The following is a 19,913-nucleotide window of genomic DNA, read 5'->3' as shown; positions in this document are numbered from 1 at the left end:
TACAAGTAATTGTTGTTGATATATATTTATATTGTTTGTTAGTGTTTTAACCTAGTTTTTACTGATGTTGAGGTTTTTTATGGACATTTTTGAATGGTTTTATTTATTTGATACTTCTATTGATGTAATTGAAAGGACTGTTTGTTTTGTTATTTTGTTTAACAGGAAATCCCTATAAGTTGACTTTCATTATAGATTAGTGCTACTCTTGTAGAAGATTGCTTATTATGGCAAAGTTATTCCTCAATTTTATTAAATACAAAAGGAGCTACCGTAGCAGTTTTACCCATAAATTATATGAAATTAGCTGTCTTCAGTTTAAAGCATTTACTTTCATCCCTTCACAGGAAAGTTTAAGGGTAAACCATAGTGTAGACTACTTATATACATATTAAGAACACAATAATATCTCGATAAGACTACATTATCTACCATAATAATATTTATTGTTTACAGGTGTCATTAAATATAAAGATGGTACAAAACACCTTGACTTAAATTAATTTAACTTTCATAAAATTTTGACAAAATAATTATTTTGACCCTACAAAAATATAAAAAAATCACAAAAAATTGAATCTCACACTTTATCGAAAACACTTCTTAGAATATATAGCAAATGACAAGGACCAATTTTGATCATTGAGAAGCTTAATATTTCCTTTATAACAATAGAACTTGATTAAATCGTTCAGCTGATTTGTACAGAGTTATCTCCCTGTAGTGTTATGTTCCACCTTATAGTCAGTTATAAAGAGAACTATTTCCTGTTTTGTATTCTGCCACATTTTATGACTCTTGATCTTGATGTCTACACACCTGTCCTAATGATATATTATCTTAAATGACAAAGTGGCTTTTAACCTTGAGTAGTGAACCTATTATACAGACTACATATATTTTTAAGAATTTCATGGAAATAGGTGTTAGATTAGAATGTTAATAATTGGTACTGGGACAAAACAACTTTAGCATTGGGAAAATCAAGGAACATGTCTAATTTCTAATAAATAATTTATACTGAATCAAAACTCTATACATTACTATTTAAGTTGTTTATTTTTACCTTGCATTTGCATGTTTATTTTGAATTTATATTGATTGGTACATCTGCTTGTGCAAATTATGACAGTTTAATTCTTTGTAAGTTATCAATTTATATGAGTTTCATATTTAAGACCATGAAATCCTAACAATACCTAAGGAAAACATATTTTCATTAATATTAAGTCATGTTTCATAATCCAAATAACAAAAGTTCTCTTCTCTAATTACAAATAAAAAGATATTGACAGTTTTCAAACTGTTTCTTCTGTTTCATCTTTTGATAGTGTAAAACAAGTATATTTTATTCAAAACTTTAGAAAATTGTGTTCTAATATTAAGTAAAACTACTTAGGTAGTTGAAATTTTCATGTTAATCAATTCTAAAAATATTGGCTGTTTTTATTGTATTTTTTATTCTTTACATACAAACCAGATTTGCATTCTATATATATAACCAGATTGAAGTTGCTGTTTTTTTTATTTAAAGTTTTCTTGTCATGTTTTATTTTATTTCAACCAGACTAGCATTTAAAATGGAATATTACTTTGTTATTAATTTATAGAATACCTAAATTGATTAAACAAATTTTATTGCCTCTTGGTTTTTATTGTTAAATGTAATGAATGCAATATGATCCAGTTAAAATCTTGGACAATTCCTATTTAAGACAACATTATCCAGGATGAGACTATAAGATTACTAAGCAGATGGCTTTACAAGGAAAAATCTAAATGTCAAGTACCCATAGGATTTAACATGATGATGATGGATTGATGCTCAACGTTCAGCAGCAAATTGATATGCATATTCAAGACGAGAACATGTTAATGTAATATGAATATTTACCCTAATTTATACAAGACTGACTGATTCATAAGGTTACAGTCTGCATGTAGACATATCACCTTACTTGGATACATTATTCTGACTCAGAGCCTACCAGTTTAAATGCCACTTCCTTAGGGGAAGAGCAGCAAATACCAATTTAAAAGTCTTTGGTTTGAACCTATGACCTCTCACACTCACAGTCAAACATGATCAAGACAACCTGTTCAAAAGAAGGAAGAACAAACTACTAACTAAGTTATGTGCACACGACAGACCACAATCAAATGTACAGTTTTGTCTATGTGCACATGACAGACCACAATCAAATGTACAGTTTTGTCTATGTGCACACGACAGACCACAATCAAATGTATAGTTTTGTCTATGCGCACACGACAGACCACAATCAAATGTACAGTTTTGTCTATGTGCACATGACAGACCACAATCAAATGTACAGTTTTGTCTATGCGCACACGACAGACCACAATCAAATGTACAGTTTTGTCTATGTGCACAGGACAGACCACAATCAAATGTACAGTTTTGTCTATGCGCACACGACAGACCACAATCAAATGTATAGTTTTGTCTATGCGCACACGACAGACCACAATCAAATGTATAGTTTTGTCTATGCGCACACGACAGACCACAATCAAATGTACAGTTTTGTCTGTGTGCACACGACAGACCACAATCAAATGTACAGTTTTGTCTATGTGCACATGACAGACCACAATCAAATGTACAGTTTTGTCTATGTGCACAAGACAGACCACAATCAAATGTACAGTTTTGTCTATGTGCACATGACAGACCACAATCAAATGTACAGTTTTGTCTATGCGCACACGACAGACCACAATCAAATGTATAGTTTTGTCTATGCGCACACGACAGACCACAATCAAATGTATAGTTTTGTCTATGCGCACACGACAGACCACAATCAAATGTATAGTTTTGTCTATGCGCACACGACAGACCACAATCAAATGTACAGTTTTGTCTGTGTGCACACGACAGACCACAATCAAATGTACAGTTTTGTCTATGTGCACATGACAGACCACAATCAAATGTACAGTTTTGTCTATGTGGATATGACAGACCACAATCAAATGTACAGTTTGGTCTATGTGCACATGACAGACCACAATCAAATGTAGTTTCGTCTATGTGCACACAACAGACCACAATCAAATGTACAGTTTTGTCCATGTGCACACGACAGACCACAATCAAATGTACAGTTTTGTCTATGTGCATATGACAGACCACAATCAAATGTACAGCTTTGTCTATGTGCACATGACAGACCACAATCAAATGTACAGTTTTGTCTATGTGCACATGACAGACCACAATCATTTAAAAATATGGTTGATTGGAAAATAACATGTATAAATCTCAATGAATATGAAATGTAGATATGCTAATTCAACTGCACACCAATTTATCATTGAATAACCAATTGTGGTTCTCCTTAAACTGACCTCAACACAATTTGTATGCCCTATTTATGGGTATTATGTTTTCTGGTCTGTGCATCCGTCAATATGTTTGTTCCTCTGTCCATCTGTGCGCCCTGCCAAGGTTAAGGTTTTGTTTAAAGTTTTTGGTCGAGGTAGTTTTTGATGAAGTCCAATCAACTTGAAACTTAGTACACATGTTCCCTATAATATGATCTTTCTAATTTTAATGCCAAATTAGAGATTTCCCCCATTTTCACAGTCCACTGAACATAGAAAATGATAGTGGGGAAGAGGCATCTGTGTACTGGGGACACATTTTTGTTATCATATAAATTACACATTGTGTTCAAAGTTAATAGACCATACTGAGTGAGCTGACCAAATAATCTAAATGCAAATGAGATGTGGCAATGCTAATAAACCAAATATCATTAACCTGTTAACTAACGGTTCCCTTAAACTTATTTAACCAAAACTAATTCACTGTTGAGGCCACTGACCTAAACAGTATGCCTTAGTCTTGCCTATTTTACTTTGCTGAGGACAGACACAAATGAATCTTTAAATTTTTAACATATACCTGTCTAGAACATAAACTACTGGAAGTTGAATATAAAGGCATATGTAATTTTTTATAGTATTCATCTCATCATATATTGGCCATAGCATATATTGAGTGTTTGGCCATAGGCATAGCATATATTGAGTGTTTGGCCATAGGCATAGAATATATTGAGTGTTTGGCCATAGAATATATTGAGTAAGTGTTTGGCCATAAAATATATTGAGTGTTTGGCCATAGGCATAGAATGTATTGTCTGTTTGGCCATAGAATATATTGAGTAAGTGTTTGGCCATAAAATATATTGAGTGTTTGGCCATAGGCATAGAATATATTGTCTGTTTGGCCATAGAATATATTGAGTAAGTGTTTGGCCATAAAATATATTGAGTGTTTGGCCATAGGCATAGAATATATTGTCTGTTTGGCCATAGAATATATTGAGTAAGTGTTTGGCCATAAAATATATTGAGTGTTTGGCCATAGGCATAGAATATATGGTCTGTTTGGCCATAGAATATATTGAGTGTTTGGCCATAGGCATAGAATATATGGTCTGTTTGGCCATAGAATATATTGAATGTTTGACCATAGGCATAGAATATATTGAATGTTTGACCATAGACATATAATGTATTGAGTGTTTGGCAATAATAAAGGCCAATGATTCCTATACATAAACAGAGTGTCTTTTATAAGGAATTGAATTGAAAACATGAAAGTATTTAAAAATGTTTGTTATCTTAGCATGTCAAAGGGTTCTGTTATTAACTCTTTAACTTTCTTAATAACATCAGGATGCAATAAAATTTTAGAAAAATGTTCAACTGTTAAATTGTCATCACAGTCAATTTTCTGTTGTGAAAATTGTATTGAAGCTGATGTTTTCATGTTACATGTCTGACACTGTTGAGCAGTTTCTAATTCAGTTCTGTCACATGATAATTGACATTGCTGACAATTATTTAATAATTCTTGTGATGTATTTTTCGTAAATTCTGGTAGATCAATGTCAGAATCATACATTGTCTCCTGTTCAGAATGATAACTGCAAATGACCTCCTTTACATACAAATCATATGACATTGGTTCCAGCACTTTTAAATTAGAATTAAATGATAAGATATTGTGGTGAAGGCATTCATGGTAATTTTCCATATCAGCATTCAAGTTTTCAGTTTCGAAATCTTTCCGTTGTATTTTATGCTCATTTCTAGGACTGGTACCGACTTTTCTTTTCAAACTCTGGTCAGTTTCTTTATTATTTCCACTGTCAACAGCATCTTGAAAAAATAACTTATTTCTACTTGGAATAGCTGCTGTTTCATTGGTTGAAACTTTTAAATCACAATACTTTCCTATATGGGATGCAAATTTATTTAAATTGCTAGACAGATTGTTTTTATCTTTTGCTTTCTTATATGAATCAACAGCCTTCTGAAGATATCTGAAATTAACATCATGACCATGGACTTCCTGTAAAATAGAAAAAAGTAAGTATACACATATTCCATTTAACACTTCAAGTATTTTTTTTTTTTTTAACTTAGTCAAAAACATATACACCAGTATACATTGTAAAGAGTCGGTAGCAAGGGACCTACTGTGTATCAAAATCACTGAAAAAGGAGCATTTGATATGCAGATACAAATTTATTTTTCATACTGTGTGTTAATTCAAAAATGCAAATATTAAACCAAGAGCTTCATGGAATTCCATGTGGTGTAATGTTCTCTACATCAATGTGACATCATTTCTTTACAAAAATACATACACTGATATATAAATAGATCACTTTTTTTCAAAAGTTTTCCTTTCTTTTGCTTGTTTTAATTTTAGTTTTATAATTTTACAAAGCTGTTTATTATCTTAATATGAAAATAGCTGAAAGAAGTTTTTAAACATTGAATTCATATTCAGTGCATCATATATGACCTTTCTACATCAACACACATTTGAACATTTCATGCAATAGACAACTTTGGTTTTCATTGCATTTCCATCCAAAATATTAGAATTTATTGTTCATTTATTTAGAAGCATTGTTATTTCTGTTATCATGTTGAGTGAGTGGTTGAACAAATATGATGCTATGTTGCACAAATTATTCGTCAAATTAAATTCTTATAATTGTTCATCAGCACGGCTGTTATTGTTGAATTGAGATTAAGTATTTACACATCAAACATTATTTCTATTTTATCCTGGGTAATGACCATCACAAAGGTGCTTGATGAACTTAATAATGCAGAAATGCATCTGGCAAACCCTCAGTTAAATAAATGATGTCATTAAAGCTTGCAAAATGGACAAAATTTTGCAATGAAGGACTTAACTCAAAAGTGGTCTATTTTATTACCTCTCCTGGATTAATCCAGTCAGTATTTGTTCCCACTGACCCTATTTTAATGTCCATCATACATCCAAACAATACTCTTGATATAGCTTCTGTCACATGACTTTCTTTGTCTTCATCCTGAATTATTAAAAACAAAACAAACTAGAGGCTCTAAAGAGCCTGTGTCACTCACCTTGGTCTATGTGAATATTAAACAAAGGACACAGATGGATTCATGACAAAATTGTGTTTTGGTGATGGTGATGTGTTTGTAGATCTTACTTTACCTAACATTCTTGATGCTTACAATTATCTCTATCTATAATAAACTTGGCCAAGTAGTTACAGTGGAAAAAGTTAGTAAAAATTTACAAATTTTATGAAAAATGTAAAAAATTGACTATAAAGGGCAATAACTCCTTAGGAGATCAATTGAACATTTTGGTCATATTGACTTATTTTAAGGTCTTACTTTTCTGTACATTATTGCTATTTACAGTTTACCCCTGTCAGATTTGCTGTAAATGCTTTGGTTTTTGAGATATAAGCCAAAAACTGCATTTTACCCCTATGTTCTATTTTTAGCCATGGCGGCCATCTTGGTTGGTTGGCCAAGTCACCTGTAACACATTTTAACTAGATACCCTAATGATGATTGAAGCCAAGTTTGGTTTTATTTGGCCCAGTAGTTTCAGAGGAGAAGATTTTTGTAAAAGTTAACAAACAACGACGACGGACGATGGACGCAAAGTGATGAGAAAAGCTCAATTGGCCCTTTGGGCCAGGTGAGCTAACAATATCTTTTTTAAATACTTGGAAGATATTATTTGAGGAGAGCATTTATGGGTTTTTTGGTCATTTTTTGCAGGCTATGTGGTAACCTATAATTATTTTAACTTTTACATTATTTGGCCCAATTATTACTGCAAATTTAAAAGTTATCATACATTATCATCATGATTCTTAAATTTGCACAAACTTGACTAGAGTACAAGGTATTCAGAAAATAAAAGAAATTTCACATTGAAAGAGTTACCATGGCAACAAACCATGACAAAATTTGCATACTTTGTAAAATTTCTTAATTTTCTTTGTTTTTCACCAAATTTTAAGTAAAATGAAGATTGGCAAAGTATGTGGTGCACCCAAATAACAATTTTATATTTGGTGAGATTATGTCAATAGTTATAACATTGCTTCTTTTCAATTATTTTGTTGTCTCTTGGCTGCTCACAATGTTCCAATGTGGAAATAAAGATGGAAGACTGCACAAAATCTTTGTTTTTCATTTTTTTTTTTAGATAACTACATATTATGACGTAACTGTGAAATAAATCTCTGTCATCAGATAAAAATCTTATTGTTTTTTTCATTAATATTTCTTGACCCTTCTACTTTCAATTACAGCAATTCATATTTTTCAGATTTCTTCATTTAACAAAATCATGATATAAACATACCATTTCCACCCATGTATTTATACTGATAGATGTCTCTAAACTCTCAACAAAGTGCCACCAATGTCTAGGTACATATAATACATCGCCTGGTTCTAAAATCACCACATGGGGATGAGAATTCTGAAAATCAGAAACACATCAATAACTCAACTTTCATTTTTATGAAATGGGTCAGATGATGAAATATTTTTCAACCAAAACGGACAAGACTGAATATTTGTTTATGTCTTTTTCATTAAACTATAAATGTTCGAATATTTCTAGTATTTCATAAAACTGGATATTGAAATTAAATAACAAAAATAACACCATCAAACTATTATATATATTGAAGAAAGTGTGCAACTAATTAAACCAGGAGTTTATTACAATAGAAATGTAATATATAATTTTGATAGCAAGTTGCACATGCAGATGGTCATATTCAACATTTACTTATTGTCTAAATGAAAACTTTGACATACTATTAAGTATAATTGGGCATCAAATCCTCCGTTTGTCAAGCAAGATTTTATTGTGATTTACTTGTGATACATTTGAACTCACTACTTTAAAGAACAAAAAAAATAGTTCAGAAAATTCAAATGATTTTAGGAATAAAGTTCATAATTGTTTCGTAAAAAAAAATCCCTTGTTTATATAAAAAATATATTTACAATCAATGTTTTTATGCATTTACTAATCTCTACCTTGAAAAGATGGAAAGTAGTGGTATCTGGCTTTTTCACATTGACCTGACTAAAAACACTAGACTCTTCATAAGGAATCCTTGTTGGATACATAGACTTGGTATCTGATGGTGGAAATAAAGTCCATCTCTTTCTACAATTATATAAATTTGATGAAATTCTTTCAGAAGTAAATCATTTCTAATATCTAATGTTAATAACTAAGAACATGTTAGAAATAAAAAGATAAATTGTCTGATAAAATTCATTTACTTTGTTAATGTTTATAGTAAACAAAAAAATATTTAGACACAAATTTGCCATGATTTGAGTTAAAAGTCATTTGTAAATGAAATGATTAGACAAGTAAACTGTCAACGAATACCATACTTTGAGCTTGCATTTACTAAGTAATCCTTCATTCATTTAAAAAAAAATAAAAAATTGACAGTTACTATTTTTATATATCTGTATATCTTTATAGTAAAAATATTTTTATTCTTACTTTCTGAACTGATTTTAAGGACTTCATTTAATTCAGAAATTTTGTGTGCATCTTTATTTGCGATTTTTGAACAATTTATGATTATGAAAAATGTTATTAAATAATTGCAATATAAGTAAATGATGCAGATAAATGTTTTAATTTTTGCAAAACTGACGAAGCATTTACTACAATAATAACCAGATGCTCCGCAGGGCGCAACTTTTATACGACCGCAGATTTCGAACCCTGAACATTGGGGCAATTATGTATAAGTACCTGGCCATGTCCACTTGTATTTTTGTCCATCTGATGAGTTAAGCCTTTTTCAACTGATTTTTATAGTTCGTTGTACTGTTATACCACTGTACCAGGTTAGGGGGACGGTTGGGATCCCGTTAACATGTTTACCCCGCCACATTATTCATGCATGTGCCTGTCCAAAGTCAGGAGCCTGTAATTCAGTGGTTGTCGTTTGTTTATGTTTTACATATTTGTTTTTCGTTCATTTTTTTACATAAATAAAGCCGTTAGTTTTCTCGTTTGAATTGTTTTACATTGTCTTATCTGGACCTTTTATAGCTGACCATGCGGTATGGGCTTTGCTCATTGTTGAAGGCCGTAGGGTGACCTATAGTTGTAAATGTCTGTGTCATTTTGGTCTTTTGTGGATAGTTGTCTCATTGGCAATAATACCACATCTTCTTTTTTATATGGACACAACATTCAAGCTTGATACAGCTCTGAATTTGGATTGTGATTAAATAGTTTACACAGCACAGGTTTATGACACATAGTGAATGTGATCTAAGAACTTAAACTTAAAAATTTTAAATTTTAAATTGGACGTTACCTATTATGGTCCAATATCCAAAATCTAAATACATTCAGATTCAGCATATCAAAGAACCCCAAGAATTCAATTTTTGATGAAATCAAATAAAGTTCAATTTTAGCCCTTGAGACCTCAATGTGAACGAATTTGATAACTAGGCCCATACATCAAAAATCTAAAAACATGGTTAGTTTAAGCATATATCAAAGATCCCCATATATACAATTTTGGTTAAAATCAAACAAAGTTTAAATTTGGACCCCAATTTGGACCAACTTGAAAACTGGGCCTATAATCAAAAATCTAAATACATGTCGAGATTCAGCATATCAAACAACCCCAAGGATTCAATTTTTGTTGATATCAAACAAACTTTAATTTTGGACCATGATTTGGACCAACTTGAAAACTGGGCCAAAAATAAAAAAATTAAGTGCATGTTTAGATTTAGAAAATCAAAGAACCCCAAGGATTCAATTTTTGTTGAAATCAAACAAAGTTTAATTTTGGACCATGATTTGGACCAACTTGAAAACTGGGCCAATAATCAAAATCCACAAGTTTAGATTCGGCATATCAAAGAACCCCAAGAATTAATTTTTTGTTAAAATCAATCTTAGTTTAATTTTAAAATCTTTGGGCCCCTTTTTCCTGAACTGTTGGGACCAAAACTCCCAAAATCAATCACAAGCTTCCTTTTGTGTTCATAAACCTTGTGTTTAAAATTCATAGATTTCTATTTACTTATACTAAAGTTATGGTGCAAAAACCAAGAATAATGCTTATTTGGGCCCTTTTTGGCCCCTAATTCCTAAACTGTTGAGAACTCAACTTCCAAAATCAATCCCAACCTTCCTTTTGTGTTCATGAACCTTGTGTTTAAATTTCATTGATTTCTATTCACTGGACTAAAGTTATTATACGAAAACCAAGAATAATGCTTATTTGGGCCCCTTTTAGGGGCCCTTTTTCCTAAACTGTTGAGAAGTCTACTCCCAAAATCAATTCCAACCTTCCTTTTGTGTTCATAAACCTTGTGTTTAAATTTCATTGATTTCTATTTACTCATACTAAAGTTATTGTGTGAAAACCAAGAATAATGCTTATTTGGGCCCTTTTTGGGCCCCTAATTCCTAAACTGTTAGGACTAAAATTCACAAAATCAAACCCAACCTTCCTATTATGGTCATAAACCTTGTGTCAATATTACATAGATTTTTTTTTGACTTAAACTACAGTTATAGTGTGAAAACCAAGAAAATGCTTATTTGGGCCCTTTTTGGCCCCTAATTCCTAAACTGCTTGGACCAAAACTTCCAAAATCAATCCCAAACTTCCTTTTATGGTCATAAAACTTGTGTATTAATTTCATAGATTTCTATTTACTTTTACTTAAGTTATAGTGCAAAAACCAAAAGTCTTCGGAAGACGACAAATATGGACGACTACGCCAACGTGATACCAATATACGACCAAAAAATTATCATTTTTTCTGGTCGTATAAAAAGATTAATCGTTTTTTTCTGAATCAACAATATTGTGTTTTAAATATTGTCATGATTGTGTTGTTGAAGACTAAGCTGTCTCATCAACATTTTTCTCTTTTGATTTATATCCAAATGATATGTTTAAAGAAATAATTCAAAAGTTCTACCTACCTACCACAAATCTGAGCGACCAAATTGAAACCGTATGTATCATAATGACAATTAGTGTAACAGCCTTCACTTCCAATCCATATAGTACTGGCATGTCCATCTCTGTTGTCTAACCCAAAAACACTCCAATCAACTGCCTACAAAAGAGAAAGTTTTTATATCTTTTTCATTCTAAAATTATTTTTTTTAAACCTGAAATATGTTCTTCGCAATATGTGTTTTAAAAAAAATAAGTTATGGTTACAGCTTATACATATATCTACCATCACTACAGCACAGGGTACCAGAAAACACTTACTTCATATCATCTTTACTGGTTATGTAACTAATAAATATTGCTGTAAAGGTGTAATACCACCATTGATTTCCCCCTATTAGTCTTTGTTAAATTTGCACTTTTCAAAAAAATGTGCAGAATTTATCTTTGTTTCAAATAAAGAAATACTTGGCATGAGTAAAGTTTTATCCTGTCCAGTTCTATGGAAAAAGTTTCAAATAACATTTCATTGCATATAAGAAAATAACCATCATTGGAAGTTAACCAATCAAATTTCTCCCCTTATTCTATCTGTGTACAAGGTTTAGTCACCATGTAACCTCAAGATTACAAAATTTTCTATAGAAATCACAATTAAAAAATAATGGTCTTTTGAAATACCCAAGACATATGTTTATGACACAGAAATAGTTTTACTGCAATAAAATGTAGGATAAATTACCTACAACGGTCAAATTCAAGGGAATATTTTTTTAGACCTACTTTCGTATGCAACCGGATGTGACATACCATGATTTGGTGGTATTACACCTAAAATATGAATTTGCCAATGTTATCAAAATTGTGACTGTGCAGACAGAGCTTCCATATATTTACCAATTTGTTGGGTTTTTTTTATCTATTATAATACTGTGCTAACTTTACAAATCTTGAAGAAACTAAACAGTACGGTTAAAAATTGAGTACTCTAGAGTGAAAATAATAAACAGAAAAAAAATTACGGACTAAGTGAGATAACTAACATACTTTCAGGTGATCTGTTTTCTCAATAAACAAATCTTTCATGTATTTGTAGTCTATGTAACAGGTGATATCTGATTTATTGTAAGGAAATAATGGATTATTTTGGTCTGGCTTTCCTAAATCCCATTCCACAAACTGCTGTAGAGTTACCTCCTCATGGACACATTCTGTTTCCCACAAAACTACAAAAAATAATAAAAATTAGACATCTGGTAGACTTGATCTGATGGTCACCAAAATAAAATGTATTGCTATTTCCAGGAGTATTAAAGAATTGCTACTCGCAATAACTTATAAAAACACTGACAAGTTGGATCAGAATGTCCCAATAGCAAAACAGAAGTTATTAAATCTGAATATTTAAAGCTATCATGTTTCATGTTCATTGCACTGAAAAAGAAGGTAACAACTTATTACATATATCACTGAAATATTATATCATACTTTAATTTTGTAATTTATATATACTGGTATACAATTACTCACTAAAATTAAACTTCGTTCAGTTGAAGTTATTTTCAAATATAATGAACAAAAATCCAAAGCTGAAATTCATGTTGATTCGGTTGCATTGTGCTGTTTTGCATAATATTATTTCAGTAGTGTTTTAATACAATACTTGATTTCTAGTTCAAATAAAACATGTTTAAGAAATGAAATTTAAACTCAAATTCCACATGAGAATATTTGGTCTGAGATTCACATATAGTTTACAAGTCTTTGAAAATGTGGAATAAAGTGAAGCAATCAATACATTTTGTTGTATGTAATATGCTCCTGAAAGTAAATAATTAACTAAGCCTGTAATTTGCATATCAAATTTTGATAATTACATTTTTATTACCATTTTCATCCTTTGGAGCAATTTTACATTTGTATCTTTGATTTGTCAATTCACTGGCTAAATAATTTGGTGTCCACTTTCTTGCTGGCCAATCAGAAATCTTGTTTGACAAAACAATAGGTGGGCATTTCATGGATGAAATCAAGGCTTCTAAAGTTGTCATGGTAACATGTAAGATAATCTGTAACAACCATAAAATTTGATGTAAAATATATATATTTATATGAATAGATGACACATTTCTAAATTCTTGAATAAACTTGATTAGGTACACACAAGTAATAAAGGTTAAGCAGCAAAGTTTTTAAATTAATTCTATAGTCTGAATTTGCCCTTTCACAATAATGATCAATAATAATTTTTAAAATGTTTTACCAAAATTGCAATTGGAATTGATCTCAACAAATTTATATGGACTTGTTTATAAAGTCATATGAAACGAGTGAGTGGTGAAAAATAATGTTTGTCCAATTCTTGAACCAATGCATGTAAACATCATAAACTTAGTCCTCTGTGCATGATTTTATCATTATTTTCGCAAATATATCATCATAATCGTCTTTTTTTTCTCTCTCTGTTTGATATGATTTAACAAATATGGCTTATAGCTCATTAAATGCCGTGTTTTGAAGCCGAGTTTTACCAATTGTCACCTTATAGTAAACAAATCACAAAAAGCATGGGTGTTGACTGAGCACGTGTTTAACATGTATAATCAGATATCTGTTTATTTCAATGACAGATCCATGCGTATTGGTCACTAGATTTTTACGAGGTGGGTTTCGCTCGGGTCACTATGCATACGGAAAATATGTCGACAAATTGCTTCCAGGAAGCAAGCAATTAAAAATAAGTAAACTTCTTCAAAATGTGGACAAATTAAAGAATTTTCCTCAGAAAAAAGTATATGTACATAAGTTGTATAATGAAAACTATCCATTTTGTTATAAAAAACATATGCATATTTTTTTTTAATTTGAGGTTTCTTATGACTTTAAACAATTTAAAAGTGGTGAAGTCATATGAAGGTAGAGTAGTCATTTTGTGATTGCTATTATTGTCAAGTCTACAGTTTTTGCATTTTTCCATTTTAAACTGTTTTCTTTATTTCTACAAAACAGACATCAACTTGAATTAAACAGTAAAATGAAAAACAATGCTGTCAATAAGATTCCATGAGAAATAAAAGAGGAACAAAAGATACCAGAGGGACAGTCAAACACATAGATCAAAAATAAACTGTCAAAGCCATGGCTTCAAAGAAAAAGACAAACAGACAAATAATAGTAGACAAGACACAACATAGAAAACTAAAGACTAAAGCAAAACGAACCCCACAAAAAACTGATATCTATGAACTAACTATTTTTACATGAAATAATGAGTGAACTTTGAAAACTTTTAAGCAAAATATTCTAGAAAAAAAAAATCATTTCTCTCAAGTGTTTAAAGTATTGATTAAAAAACAAATCAGTAACTCTTAAAGAAAACTTAGATTTTAAAAGGGATAAGTTGAAAACTTTTAAATTGGACATTATCAATTGAACCAAATTTTACTCTTTTTCTTTTTTAAGTGCAGAGAGTAAGCAGGATTATTATCTTCTGGATTTTGCTTTTTTCATAAGAGGGGTTCAACCCTTTTTAAGAGGATCTAGTTGCTAGAACGTGGGCCAAATTGGTGGAAAAGTGGGACGATTAGGCAGTGAGTTGAGTTGATGTGCCAAAATCATACATGAATTTTAGCAAAATTTTATTCTGTTTCAAACTGATTCCTTTTTCAAAGACTTTTTTTTATGTAATGCAATAAATTATTTAAATTAAGAATAGGAATTTATTTTACGCATTAATTTTAAGCTTTTATATGTATCAGGAAACAAATTGTTCTGTTAGTTTACATGTTCTGATATTGTATGTTGCTATATGTAACAAAGTATTGTCCAATCTTGTTGAAATCTGCAGGGCATAGTTTTGCTCTAAAAGATTGGGCCATACAGGTTTATGAGTGTAGAATAATACAAGCAAATTCTTCTTCTTCTTTATCATGTTTATAGTTCAGTAATCCATCAACATACTGTTGATAATGTGCCTGGCACTGATGTCACTATGCCACGCTTGCATGGGATATATTATTTCTATTTACATTTAAATATATACAAATAAAAGTCCAAAAGTGTTTTTTTCTTCTGTTTTGTACTATACATTTTAGTTAAAACTATTACATGGTATTAGTAATTCATATGTGTATATGTTTGTTGAGAACAGATATTGGGATCTGTTCTCAGAAACAGTCTTGCGTAATACATTTTACTGCAGCTAAAGGCAGAAGGTCCCATTGTAATATCGTTGTAGGATAAAATGAGTACTCTTATGAGTCTTTAGATGTTTGTATTGGTCTGTAGGAATAATTGTGTGAATTTTGTCTTTATGTGTCAGATTGGATGAATAAGTCTGTTGGATAAATAGCTAATAAATGGTGTATAATTTCATAGGAATAGATTATGTGTGTTCTCATTCGTCTTTTTCTAGGGTTGTCCAGTTTAGAGTTTGTAACATTTCAGTGAGGGAGCTGGTGTTGTGGTATCTATTGCAAGTGTAACTTTTTAATATTTAGTATCATGATAAATATCTTCATAAAATTGAAGATATATGTATCTATGTTGGTCATTTTTAAAGAGTTCAATGTCCTGTTTTTCACTGTATGTATCCAGATAATTTCAGTACCAACTAACCTGGTCAATGACTGACTTAGTTGTGCACTTTGTCGTTGCAGTGCAGAGGCACTTGTTTCTATCCATAGGAGGGTCGTAGGGAGCACTTCCCTACATCTACATATTAATACTTCTCAATTTCAAGATTACAAGAAGGCACATACTAGGGCAATGCAGGGAAACAAATTAAAAACTAAACATATTTACAATAATTTCAAAAATCATGTAATGTGATTTTTTTTTTTATAGATGATTGGTTTGTTTTCTTGGTATGTCATGTTTGTGGATGATTCCACATTTGTCTGAGTGAAAGGACATAAGCCATCCTTGCTCCCATTGTTCCAGTTATGTAGGTCTGATTGAAGGGTGTGACAGTCATGTAATGGTGGAATTGTTTATTACTCAATAGTGTTATCTGCAAAGATGCGAATACTACTTTTGAGGTTGTCTGGCATGTCGTTAACAAAGAGCTCACTCCAAAACTAAACGATTTAATAACCCAAGCAACTGGGAAAAGTACAAAAGACTGAAAGCAAACACCCAAAAGGAGACTAGAAAAGCTCATAGAAAGTACATCCAAGATGTTGTCAGCAATGACTTCAAAGAAAATCCTACGCACTTCTACACATATGTAAGAAGTAAGAAACAAGAGTCATCAGGTGTTTCTGCTCTTACCAACAAAGACGTTTTTTTACATAGTGAAAGCTCTGAAAAGGCTGAAATTTTAAACGACCAATTTCAATCAGTCTATACTAAAGAATACATGACTAGTATACCAAACAAAGGCCTTAGCCCATATCCCACCATGGGTAAAATTAACATAAACAGAAATGGAGTATACAAGCTTTTAAAGAACCTCAAACAACAAAAAGCTACAGGACCAGATAACATTCCAGAACTAATACTTAAAGAAGCAGCAAATGAGATGGCTCCCATCCTTTCCCATCTTTACCAAACCACACGGTGAAATACCAAATGACTGGAAAGAAGCAACAATAGTCCCACTTTTCAAAAAAAGGAGAAACTCATATAGCAGCAAATTATCTATTTCATGCAAAGTTCTCGAACACATCATCCACAGTTCAGTCATCACATTTTTGGAAAAACATCACATCTTAACAGATAGTCAACATGAATTCAGAGCTTGTAGATCCTGTGAGACACAACTAACCTCAACAATAGAAGGAATTGCCATACAACTTAAATCAGGGAAAGATCAAGTGGATGTAATATTACTCGACTTTGCCAAGGCTTTTGACAAAGTAACAAACTGAACCACTATGGCATTAGAGATGAAAACCTGAAATGGATATAAGCTATCTTAGAAAACAGGAAACAACAAGTGGTAGTCAAGGGCTGTAAGTTAACACTGGGAGAAGTACTTTCAGGGGTCTCACAAGGGACTGTGTTAGGACCCTTAATCTTCTTAGTATTTATCAACGACTTACCAGAAACAGTTCAACATTCAACTGTCAAACTATTCGCTGACAACTGCCACCATATCAAGAATTCCCAGGATGAAGCCAAACTACAACAGGACCTTCAGCACTGGAAGACTGGGAAACCAAATGGCAGATGAAATTCCATCCAGAAAAATGCACTATCATCCGCATAAGCACCAACAGTAAATCCAAACTAGAGGCTCTAAAGAGCCTGTGTCGCTCACCTTGGTATATGTGAATAAAACAAAGGAAGCAGACAGTTCATGACAAAATTGTGTTTAGGTGATTGTGATGTGTTTGTACATCTTACTTTACTGAACATTCTTGCTGCTTACAATTATCTCTATCTATAATGAACTTGTCCATGTAGTTTCAGTGGAAAATGTTAGTAAAAATTTACAAATTTTATGAAAATTGTTAAAAATTTATTATAAAAGACAATAACTTCTTAGGGGGTCAATTGACCATTTTGGTCATTTTGCCGCATTTTTTGGTCTTAAATTGCTGAACATTATTGCTGTTTACACTTTATCTCTATCTATAATAATATTCAAGATAATAACCCAAAACAGCAAAATTTCCTTAAAATTACCAATTTAGGGGCAGCAACCTAACAACGAGTTGTCCGATTCATCTCAAAATATCAGGGCAGATAGATCTTGACCAGTTAAACAATTTTACCCATTGTCAGATTTGCTCTATATAATGCTTTGGTTTTTGAGTAATAACCAAAAACTGCATTTAACCTCCATGTTCTATTTTTAGCCGTGGCGGCCATCTTGGTTGGTTGGTCGGGTAAAAAAAAAAAACTTTTAAACTAGATATATCCATTATGATTGTGGCCAAGTTTGGATTAATTTGGCCCAGTAGTTTCAGAGGAGAAGATTTTTGTAAAAGATCATGGAGATTTACGAAAAATGGTTAAAAATTTACTATAAAGGGCAATAACTCCGAAAGGGGTCACCTGACCATTTGGTCCTGTTGACTTATTTGTAAATCTTACTTTGCTGAACATTTTTGCTGTTTACAGTTTAAATCTATCCATAATAATATTCAAGATAATATCCAAAAACAGTAAAATTTCCTTAAAATTACCAATTTAGGGGCAGCAACCCAACAATGGGTTGTCTGATTCATCTTAAAATTTCAGGGCAGATATCTATCTTGACCAGATAAACAATTTTACCCCTTCAGATTTGCTCTAAATGCATTGGTTTTTGAGTTATAAGCCAAAAACTGCATTTTACCCCTATGTTCTATTTTTAGCCATGGCGGCCATCTTGGTTTGTTGGCCGGGTAACAAAACACAAATTTTAAACTAGATACATCAATGATGATTGTGGCCAAGTTTGGATTAATTTGGCCAGGTAGTTTCAGAGGAGAAGATTTTTGTAAAAGTTAACGACGGACGACAGACGCAGGACGACAGACGACGGACCACGGACGCCAAGTGATGAAAAAGCTCACTTGGCCCTTCGGGCCCGGTTAGCTAATAAGTAACATAGCCACACTCTCGAAACTGTACCAACCAGCAAATACCTAGGAGTAAATTTCAGTGAAGACCTACAATGGAAACATCATGTTGATGTTACTGCCAAGAAAGCATCCAAATCCATCGGATTCCTAAGGCGTAACTTTCGAAAATGCAGCAAGAATGTACGAAATGCAGCCTATATATCTCTGGTCAGACCAACTCTAGAATATGCTAGTGCTGCATGGGACCCTCACACCACTGAGGACATAACCCTTTTAGAGCAAGTGCAAAGGAGGGCCACCAGGTTTGTAACAAACAACCACTATGTTAAAACACCTGGATGTGTGACAACTAGTCAAGAATAGTGCACCCAAGAAACCAACACCATAGACAGCAGGCAAGTGTACATAGTTTTAAACTGTATATATTCGGAACGTTTTATTTGTAAATAGTTATAGGAGAATTGATGTCTCATTATCCGTCTAGTGGACTTAAAACATACTTTTAAAGAATCCAGTCCTAAGCAAGGAAGAACAGACTTGGACAGTGGCTGTATTTCCCGATTTCGATTCGAGGAGCGATCTGAAAACTCATGCAAGGGAATACATACCTTTGATATGGATTTCAAACGTTAGGGTAAGGAGTTTTATAAGGCATCCGCATAAGTCAAGTCACCGTGATATCAAAAACCAAATCGAAAGAGAAACCGGAAGCCCAAACCGGATATTCAAAAATAAATGTAAAACGAACCCAAGTCCGGAGAATCCGGAAATGCGTTCAAGAGGGTCATGATGGGGATTACAAAATACAAAACAATAGCTCAATATACAGTACTGCAGTAGTGGGTTGAAAATTAAATTACAGAGAAAAATAATTTATAGGCTTAAAAAAATAAATAGAATAATTGGGTGCTAATAATAACACAGTAAAATGCAAATTAATCACTATTTGCATATTAAGATGACATTACCCAATTGTCTTCAATTAAGAAATAGGCCATGTGTAAATTTCCAACAATTTCGATTCTAATAGGACAAATACAGTCATTAAAAAAAGTGAAGTGA

At 32.0% G+C, this 19,913-nt stretch overlaps 1 protein-coding gene across 3 annotated transcripts; it reads right to left on the bottom strand.

The window, feature by feature from the left end:
• Nucleotides 1-4,527: 4,527 nt before the first annotated feature.
• On the bottom strand, nt 4,528-19,591 carry LOC134707400 (HSPB1-associated protein 1 homolog). 3 transcript variants are annotated; one of them, XM_063567110.1, is made up of 8 exons: nt 19,460-19,591; nt 13,226-13,406; nt 12,385-12,563; nt 11,361-11,497; nt 8,405-8,537; nt 7,716-7,835; nt 6,277-6,393; nt 4,528-5,392 (listed from the first exon to the last, which is right to left on the bottom strand). In XM_063567110.1, the coding sequence occupies exons 2-8, from the start codon at nt 13,386-13,388 to the stop codon at nt 4,655-4,657; spliced, it is 1,587 nt and encodes a 528-aa protein (XP_063423180.1). In that variant the 5' UTR covers nt 13,389-13,406; nt 19,460-19,591; the 3' UTR covers nt 4,528-4,654. The 3 variants fall into 3 exon arrangements, with proteins under 3 accessions (XP_063423180.1, XP_063423181.1, XP_063423182.1); XM_063567111.1 differs by lacking the exon at nt 19,460-19,591 and adding an exon at nt 17,382-17,421; XM_063567112.1 differs by lacking the exon at nt 19,460-19,591 and having other exon boundaries at nt 13,215-13,335.
• Between the last annotated feature and the right edge of the window lie 322 nt (nt 19,592-19,913).

The sequence above is a fragment of the Mytilus trossulus genome, chromosome 2 (assembly GCF_036588685.1).
Source record: "Mytilus trossulus isolate FHL-02 chromosome 2, PNRI_Mtr1.1.1.hap1, whole genome shotgun sequence".
In the NCBI taxonomy this organism is placed as follows: Eukaryota; Metazoa; Mollusca; class Bivalvia; order Mytilida; family Mytilidae; genus Mytilus; species Mytilus trossulus.
Note: the sequence above shows the minus strand (reverse complement) of the source record. Positions and strands in the feature narration are given on the sequence as shown.

Bases quoted from the DNA above. Each gene is read 5' to 3' on its own strand.
- LOC134707400 (XM_063567110.1), bottom strand. From the start codon at position 13,388: ATGACAACTTTAGAAGCCTTGATTTCATCCATGAAATGCCCACCTATT. The intron at 11,498-12,384 runs GTATGTTAGTTA...TCTCTTTTGTAG, and splicing joins AGAAAACAGATCACCTGAAA to GCAGTTGATTGGAGTGTTTT. The intron at 5,393-6,276 runs GTAATAAAATAG...TCTATTTTACAG, and splicing joins ACTGGATTAATCCAGGAGAG to GAAGTCCATGGTCATGATGT.